The sequence below is a fragment of the Crocodylus porosus genome, unplaced genomic scaffold (genome assembly GCF_001723895.1).
Source record: "Crocodylus porosus isolate Cpor-Errol unplaced genomic scaffold, CroPor_comp1, whole genome shotgun sequence".
Classification (NCBI taxonomy): domain Eukaryota; kingdom Metazoa; phylum Chordata; order Crocodylia; family Crocodylidae; genus Crocodylus; species Crocodylus porosus.
The window spans coordinates 888,114-897,472 of record NW_017728937.1 but is presented as its reverse complement, the minus strand read 5'-3'; the positions used below and the strand labels follow the sequence as shown (position 1 = coordinate 897,472).

The following is a 9,359-nucleotide window of genomic DNA, read 5'->3' as shown; positions in this document are numbered from 1 at the left end:
CAGACCTTGGTCCCTGGCTAGCACTCTGAGGTAAAGGGGACGTGGAGGTAGGGAGGAGTGCTTGTGTGGACTGCATGCATCTGTTGATGATGCTGAGCTTTTCGATCTCCCTTTCCCTGCTTCTTCATACTATCTGCAGCAGACTAACCGGCACTGCATTCATTGCAAACTAGGTCACTTATTACACCTCTCTCTGTCTCCACACTGAGTCAACAAGGAGCTTATTAGAACACACAGTTTATCAGCCCATCAAGAAAACAAAGCCCCTTTCTCATTAGTTCAAGTTCTTCTTAAACAGCTTTTTGCAAAGCAGTTTTAAGGAAGGACAGCAGTAGCCTGGACTACTACCTATGCAATGGTGGGAGGGACGTGTCACCCCTTGCATTTCACCCCATGCTCCTCATTGATGTGGGCATGAATGACATGACTCGGAACAATCCCGGCTGGGGTCATGAGTGACGATAGGGCTGTGGGGCCTGAGCTCAAAAGGTCAGGGGGCGCAGGTAGCTTTTTTTTCCTTGATCCTCGCAGTCGTGGGTCATGGGCATTGGAGGGAACAGTGTATCAAAGAGGTTAACAAAAGACTCCAGCGATGGTGCTATCGTGAGGGGCTCGGCTTCTTCAACGGTCCGCACTTCAGGGAGAGAGGCAGCACCTTGTTGGGAAGGGATGACCTCCACCTTGCCCTGAAAGGGAACAAGCTCTTCTCGGCCAGAATGGCTGACCTGCTTAACAGGGCGTTAAAGTAGGATTGCTGGGGGGTGGGAGGTCAACTACCAGTTCAAGCCCAAGTCACGTCAACCATAGTATTAATGTGTTAGGCAGCCCAAGGAAAGGTCATGTTCCAGTGTGCAGGGAAGCCCAGCGCTTCCTATGACAGGCTTATCTGCCTGTACACAAACGCCAGGAGTTTGGGAAACAAGCAAGAGGAACTGGCCCTTCTGAGCGACAAAGATTACGATCTCGTAGGGAAAATGGAGACGTGGTGGGACTCCACCTCCGACTGGTGAATAGGTACAGAAGGCTATACCTCGTACAGGAGAGATTTATGTTGGGGGAAAAGGGTGGGGGTGTAGCTCTCTATAAGAACAAGCAGTACACTTTTTCCTTCAAACTGAGTTCAGCAACCAATGAGGGCGTGTTGAGACCCTCTTGGTTAAAATATGGGGAGAGCATGAGGAAGGGGTTATAACTGTAGGAGTCTATTACAGATCTCCCAACCAAGAGGAAGAGCTGGATCTTGAATTCAATAGGAAACTAGCTGAGGCTGCATGCTTCTGATGCATGGTTGTCATGGGTTACTTCAACCTCCCTGACATCTCATGGGAAGAGCTCATGGCCAAATCTAACCGGTTGTGTAGCATGGGCGACTGGTGCTGCCTTAGTCCCCCCTGTGACTGATCTCGCAGGGGTCTCCCAATCCTTGCAGCTGCTGAGAGCTGAGAGGATCCCAAAATGTATCTGATGCCCCCGACCACTACCCCATGTTCCTCATCCATGTAGCTGCAATCCCAGCTGGGTCATGGCTGACTGCAGGACTTTAGGAACAGAGCTTAAAGGGGAGGGAGTACAGGTGCTTTTCTCTGTGATTCTTCCCATTACAGGTCATGGGCATAGGAGGAAGACTAGGTCCAACAGTCACAAAGTTCTGGAAGACCATTTTAGGCTCGACATAAGGAAAAACGTCTTTATTCTCTGAGTCCCTAGGGCCTGGAATAGACTCTTTTCCCCGCCCCTGAGGTGGTGCAGGCACCTACTCTGGATTCCTTTAAGAAACACTTGGAAGCCTATCTTGCTGGGATTATTTGACTCCCTACTGACTGCCTGCCCTTGGGGCAGGGGCCTGGACCCAATGATCTTGCGAGGCCCCTCCCAGCCCTTATGTCTATAAAACTAAAAAGAGAAGCCTACTCCAGATGGAAAATGGGAGTCATCACCAAAGAGGACTACACAGCACTAGCTGGCACATGTAGACCAGAAGAGCCAAGGCAGAAACCAGGAGCAAATCAACATGGTGCAAGGTGACCAGTGGTGTCCCTCAGGGCTCAGTACTCTTCAACATCTTCATTAATGATCTGGATTCAGGCATCAGATGCAGACTGACAAAGTTTGCAGACAGCACTAAACTATGGGGAAAGGTGGTCACACTGGACAGGCTGGGGGTACAGGCTGACCTGGACAGGCTTGCAAGGTGGGCAGACCAAAACCTGATGGTATTCAATGTAGAGAAGTGCAGGGTGCTCCACCTTGGGAGGAAAAACCAGCATCGTGCTTACAGGCTCGGCAGTGCTATGCTCCATAGCACCAAGACCGAAAGAGACTTGGGGGTCTTGATTTACCACAAGATGAACATGAGCTACCAATGCAATGCCATAGCTGGCAAAGCAAACCAGACTGGCCTGCATCCACTGATGCATCTCAAGCAAAACCAGAGATGTGATCATCACTCTTTACTCGGTCTTAATGAGGCTGCAGCTAGGGTACTGCGTCCAGTTTTGGGCCCCCCACTTCAGGAGGGATTTGCATAAGCTTGAGAGAGTCCAGAGGAGAGCCACCTGCATAATCAAAGGCCAAACAAGCCTTATGAGGAGAGGCTGAGGGACATAGGACTCTTCAGTCTGGAGAAGAAGGCTTAGGGGGGACTTGGAGGCAGCCTATAAGGATATAAGGGGGGTGCACCAGGATCTGGGAGAACAGTTGTTCACCAGGGCTTCCTAAGGGATAACAAGGTCTAACAGCCACAAACTTCTGGAAGGCCCATTTTTTAGACTGGCCATGAGGAAAAACTTTTTACTGTCCATGTGTCCAGGGTTTGGAACAGACTCCCCACAGAGGTGGTGCGAGCACCTGTTCTAGACTCATTCAAAAATATTTGGATGCTTATCTTGCTGGGATCATTTGACCCCAGCAGACTTCCTGCCTATGGCTGGACTTGATCTCACAAGGTCCTTTCCAGCCCTAATATCTATGAAGCCAGTCTGATACTATGTTCGACCAGGTTTATCTCAAATTGGTTTTGGTCATTTTGAAACTGGTTTATGTACACTGAACATCTGTTCTGTTTACAAGTTTAAACCAGTTTCTGATCACTTAAACCAGTTTGTGACCCTAGCCCTATTGGTTTTCTCCAGCACTAAGCCTGCCAAGTGGTGTCATTCACAGTTTGTGCCATCCTAAAGCATGAGCGTTACTCATAGCCCAGTTTAGTTGGCAAGATTGTTGTTTTTAGCAAGCAACAGTTTTTAGTGGGAAGAGCTAAGAGTGAATGACAGGCACCTTATCAGTTGCCTATTATGTATACTGTTTCTCTGAGGATCACTGTTAGAGTCTACTTTGTCTGACATGAAAACAGCATCTGATGAAGTGATCTCAGCATCATAAAAGCTCTTGTTATACATCTTTGATTTTAGTTAGTCTGTAGAGAGCAATTGTACCCTGTCTTCTGCCTGATTAAGTCTGTCTGCCTTCAGACTACTTTGACAACTACCTCTCTTTTCCTGAAAACAAAAACAATGGACAACACTGCAAAATTGATTTAATTATTTTATGTAGCAAGGAAATTGCTGCAGGTGCTGCCACCCTTTATCATAATGTCAGCAAATGCTCCAAGGTTAGGGTGTGGAGTGATTTGGGCTCTCTTGATAGCCTGCCAAAGTCCAAGGGTCAAGCTTAGTAATTCTGTCTTACTCTGGAAAAAGGGTGACTGAGCCACCCATTTCCTTCATCCTTTGAACTGATGAAGGATCCGCAAGAGGAGACTGAGGGGGGATCTTGTGGCTGCCTACAACCTTATCAGGGGCCACCAGCAGGGACTCGGGGAAAGTCTGTTCACCAGGACCCCCCTTGGAGTCACCAGGAACAATGGCCACAAGGTGAGGGAGGATAGGTTTAGGTTAGATATTAGGAAGAACTACTTCATGGTAAGGGTGGCCAGAGCCTGGAATAGGCTTCCCAGAAAGGTGGTGCTCTCACCTTTCCTGGAGATCTTCAAGAGGAGACTGGATAGGCACCTGGATGGGGTCTTATGACCCCTGCCACTCCCAGTGCTCCTTCCTGCCCATGGCAGGGGGTCGGACTAGATGATCTGTCTAGGTCCCTTCCGACTCGGTGATTCTATGAAGGAACAAACCTGATGGGGTGCATGCTCTGGAGTGATTCTAGTGGATGGGCCTTTGGTGAATATTGAAGGACCAGTCCTTAAGAGATCTGCAAAAATGAGTTGTCAGGAGGCAAATACTGTTCCTATATCCTTAATAACCAAACACTTTCTCACAACCCTCATTCATTCTTCTTTTATTACAAAGTCAAGGAGTTCAGGCAAAGGAACCTTGTATTTGGGCTCTTGTCAGTAACCATATTCTCTTCCTACTGCACTTCTTTCAGTTGGTATACGACTGTAACTGAGGCAAAACGGAAGCCAGGCATTTCCATAGGATTCACCTTGTCCTGATGAAGGTTACATACCAAGGGGACAGCCTATATATAGCTTCTTTCTGAGAATTGCACAGTAATTTTTACGGTTGGCCATAGTGATGGGCTTGTCTTCATGTAAATTTTGACTTGTTGCACTGGATGCTGTCTGACTTTAAAATGTATGTGCCCTCCTCTGGGGCTTTCAGAAAAGGGCAGTCTTGTCCCCATGGGACCTGACTCCCAAAATGATTCTGATTCTTCTCTATGGGATAAGTGTGTTAAGAATGTCACAAGTGAGGTTGGGCAAGGCTCAGATCTGGTACGTGATTCTCAGGTGCGAGAAGAGAAGGTGGTAGAAGAAAAGACTAAGAAAAAACTAGGGAAGAAGACTGGAGAAGCTGAAGCCCGAAAGCAGAAAGTGCTGCAGATGGTGAGAGCAAGCTCAGGTCTCATAGAGACGATGACAGAATGGGATATTGGAGGGACAATGCCTGTGGGACAATGAGGGAGGGAATGAGATATTGGAGGGCCTGTGCATTGCACAGTGTCACAGAAGAGAGAGCTAAAGAATTTCTGGAGACGGGGGTACTCATTGCTACGTGTTGTCTTTGCTGTCATTTTGAGACGCAAGGATGCCCCATTAGATACAGGAGCATGCAGAAGTCTGCATAACTGAGGTTCAAGACATCAAAGATAATGTTGGTGAGTCAGACTAGGTAGCAGTATGGCCAAGGAATGACTTTGGCTTTGATTTGCTTTTGGTAACCTGAATTATACCCTCTCCCTGACTGTTTTAGAACAAGGGTGGCCAACCTGCAGTACAGGTGCCACAAGTGACGTGAGCAACCTCTCTGCAGCATGGCAGATTGAGGAGGGCACAGACGGCACAATGGCAGATACTGCTCAGCTTCCTGCTCCCTGCGCTAAGTTGGGTAAAGGAAAAAGATAGAAGTGGCAGTCAGGGAGAGTGTGGGTCTAACTTGTTGCACATCTGCCAAAGAGATTGGCCCCCACTAGTTCAGAAGATGCTAATCTTTATTTTCTTCCTAGGAGGAAGATGAGCATAAGCAGCTGGAGCTCTTGCAAAAAAGAGCAGAGGATGAACAGAGAGAAAAAGGAAAGAAGGTCTTGGAGCTGAAGAAACTAGTTGAACAACGACAGGTGGAACAAGCAGAGGAGAGGTGAGACCTAATCTATTGTCATGTCCTTGAGAATGAGGAAGATGGAGCAACCCAGTGATAGGCCTGGCAAGGCAATAAATGTAAATGGAACCTGTCAAAAATAGGAAACGAGTGAACAACGGCTGTTGTGCATGGTTCTGGATGTAGAAGGCACGAATCTGAGCATGCTGGAAGGGGAGAATGACAGTGTGTTTCCTGTTTGACGGTCATCTTTGTGTTTTTTCTCAGGGATTGCATAGAACAAGGGAAGGCCCTTCATGCACAGATGGAGCTGACAGTGCTTGCAGAGGAAGAGGAAGAAAACCAAAGGAAGGTGAGGAACGCTGAGACATGTCTTGCTGTGAACTTTCCTACTCAACACCATCTCTTGTGAGTTATACTTCAAAGTGCAAGGCAGCAGTGAGGCATGACAGGTCACCCCCAATTCACCAAGTGGCTGGATTGGAATCTAAAAAATAACTGCTTAGTGAAGAGAATCTCTCCTCTTCACTGTAGCATCCCGTGGTGCTGGGAGAGATGATGAACAGGAGATTATTCTCCATGGATCATTTGATTTTTGAACAGGACTGAATGCAGGGAGACTTAGTTGTAACTTCTTCACAGGAGGAAAAGAGCCCACAAGAGTTGGAACAACAGCAGTTGCAGGAGAAGAAAATCAAGCAATCAGGATCGATTGTCATTGCTTCCACTAAGTTCCTAAACACAGTGATGAAGGTGAGTGGTTTCTTTAGAACCCAGTGAAATGAATCTGAGAAAATAAAAGGGGAATAGAAGCCCAGCAGACACTCAGCCCTAGTCCCACAGGGGCCTTCCTTTGAAGAAGAACAAGACACACAGATGGTAGGGATAATAAAAGGACCCCAAAAGTAATTTGAGGGCTATAAGAATGCCTTGTAGGGAAGCAAGAAGAGAGGGAGAGAGAGAGTGCTAGATTTGTTAGACTTTTCAAAAAGAAAATTGACTACTGACTTAATCAGTGAGTTATAAACAGCTGTGGAGAGAGAATATTGGGTACTAAATGATTTTTTTTTTTCTTTTAATCTTGTGGAAAAAGACATAAGAATTAAAGGCTGAAGCCAAATAGATTAAATCAGGCAGAGTGGTTTAACAGTATGGGGATTAACCAATAGAATATAGTCCCAAGAAGTTATAGATTATCCATCTCTTCTCTTTTAAATCAAGACCAGAGTTCTTTCCAGGGATACCTTGGTCACGAACCAAGATAGTGGACTTAATACATACGTAACTAGGTGAAGTTTTAATAACCTCTAATCTGAAGGAGATAAGACTAGATAATCTGATGGTCCCTCAGGCCTTAAACTCTATAGCTTTCCTAGATGAATAAATAGAAAAAACTGGGAACACTTGAAAATAATTAATGGGCATCTATACACGTACTCTGGAGGGAGGGGGTGTGTTTTTTAATTACCATGGCTTGGGAGCCATTCTAATTAAAAGGCCCACATTATCTCTGTGTTGAGCATCCCATGTTTCCAAATCATAGTAAGGGTGTTTGTTGAACAAGCTGTAGTTCATTGGTGATGCGTAGGGAGTGCATGCGGGCACACACGTACCCCCTGAGATTGGTACACCCCCTGTGATTTGACTGCAGCTGATGCTGCCATCAGTGCCTGCAAGCAGTTGCCGGTTTTGCCACTGGCGGCTGCTGCTGCTGCTGCTGCCGGCAATGTCTGTGGGTGGTCACTGACCACCAGTCGGAGCTCGCTATTTCCCCCTAACCCCCCGCCACCTGCATTGCTGCAACCGCCTGTGGAAGCTCCCCACTCTCTGCTGGCTGTGGGTGGTCGCCATGCCTCCCCCCCCAGCTTCCGGGAGCATGTGTCCTTCATGCTTTAGTTAAAGCGCCCTCACCGCCACTTGGAAATCTGGGGACATTGATTAGAAGGCTCCAGCAGACTGTTTATTTAATTGAGTCTGTTCTGACTCATTCTAATCGGAACATGTCAGAGCACTTGTAAAAGTGCCCAACGTACAGTAGTTGCAAACAAGTGCTAGTTTCAAACAAGACCCCTTGATGGCGCCAGATCATGAAGGAACTTGGCAGCTAGCGGTGCAGTGCTTGAGACTCTTCCATGGTGAGCCTCAGGAACCACAACCATTGGGGTTTCAACCCCAAGACGTGTTTTGCAACTGTCAGATATTATGTGATCACTTGGCCTTTTTACAAGCCACCAGATCCTGCATGTGCCACTAAACACTTACTACTATAATTTTATTTTCCTCCCCTGCTTCTTGCTTCATTCTTTTCCACAAGCACTCATGGTTTTTAAATCCAAACCGTAAGCAGCAGTTGAAGGAAAGCAATGCCCTTTCGTAGGGTAAAAGTGAGAGACTTGAGTGGTACTTGCCCTGGAAAGGTCATCATACCTGGAAAATGTTTGCGCCTCACCTCCAATGATGCTTGCAAGAAGGGATAGGTTAGAAGAGGCAAGTATGCATGATTATTTCAAATATGCCTATGCTGTGGACTGTCTACTTTCCATAGAGGATTTTTTTTTTCTTATTTTACTGTGCAAGTTCTATATAGTTGAAATTTGTTTTCTAACAGTCCCACCCAAAACCACAATGGAGTCCTAACCTTGAGTAGAGTGCCTTTGGGGATGTGTAGACTAAACAGGGGCCTGAAATTGAAGCAATGGGTGTTTAAACCTACCGCTTCAATTTAGGGCAAAGTAAACCCCCACGTCATGCATATACCCCACCTTTCTAGAAGTAGGGAGGGGAGGGCAAGCTGCTGGCAGGCAGAGCAGTCCCTGGGCTGCAGACAGGGCTGATGCTTCCCTCTGCGGCAGCAGTGCCTTCCCTTCCACCCCCCGGTGGCACCTGGCTTGGGTGGTCCCAGGGGGCACTGCAGCTATGGAAGGAACTACCAGGTTCCCACATAGCTTAGGCAGGTGGGGGAGGGGGAGGAAATCGGGATTGCTGCTTTTTTTGGGTGGAGCCTGTCTTCCCAAGCTGCTGCCAGGCTACCTGCAGGGCTTCCTACAGAGCCTGGTGCTTCGCTCTGCAGCTGTAGGGGCAGCAAGCTAAAACTTCTCAGAGTTTTAGTTTGCTGTGCCCCAAGTCATTTAAAGCGCATTACACCACTAAATTTCCTACGGCGGCTGAAATTAATGCACAGTATACCACAAGGTGTTCAAACACCAACACCATTAAAGCCATTAAAAGCACTGCAAAAGCATTTAGCCCACTTTAAAGTGTAGTGCACACACACCCCTCGTTTCGTCTACACGCAGCCTTAGTTGTGGTCTGACATCTTATGGAGGCCCAAGGAAATGCTATAAGTACACATTGAAGGAATACCTCAACAAAACAGATGCTGACATCAAGAGCTGGGAGGAGCTGGCTGCTAAGTGACTCCAGTGGTCCCGCAACCTCAGTCAAGCAGCAGCTGGCTTTGAGGTAAAGCATTTTGCCCTTGAAGCAGAGAAGAGAGAGCCAAGGAAGGAAAAAGACAAATCCTAGCCTTCAGCCTACACCCTATGGAAAGACCTGCAATTTCTGCAGACGGATCTGTGGCTCAAGGATTAGACTCTTAAGTCTCCTCAAGATGTACCAGTGAGCTGTGTTAGGGCTTGAATTGAGGAATTGTCAATACTGATGACTGAGATGCCTCGGGTGTTACACATGAATGCACAGAGCCTGGGAAATGAGCAGGAAGAACTGGAAGTCCTCACAGTGTCACAACTTTGTGACTGGAATAACAGAGCCCTGGTGAGAACACGCATGACTGGATTTCATAGA

At 47.2% G+C, this 9,359-nt stretch overlaps 1 protein-coding gene across 4 annotated transcripts in view; it reads left to right on the top strand.

The window, feature by feature from the left end:
- The window catches only part of LOC109318153 (inner centromere protein-like), a 39,554-nt gene that overhangs the window by 21,963 nt on the left and 8,232 nt on the right, over positions 1 to 9,359 (top strand). For 3 of the 4 annotated variants that reach the window (XM_019547216.1, XM_019547217.1, XM_019547218.1), the window contains 4 exons: positions 4,748 to 4,843; positions 5,464 to 5,594; positions 5,823 to 5,907; positions 6,198 to 6,308. In XM_019547216.1, the coding sequence (XP_019402761.1) occupies positions 4,748 to 4,843; positions 5,464 to 5,594; positions 5,823 to 5,907; positions 6,198 to 6,308 (423 nt within the window). The remainder of the gene's footprint in view (positions 1 to 4,747; positions 4,844 to 5,463; positions 5,595 to 5,822; positions 5,908 to 6,197; positions 6,309 to 9,359) is intronic. The other variant, XM_019547219.1, reaches the window with a different exon arrangement.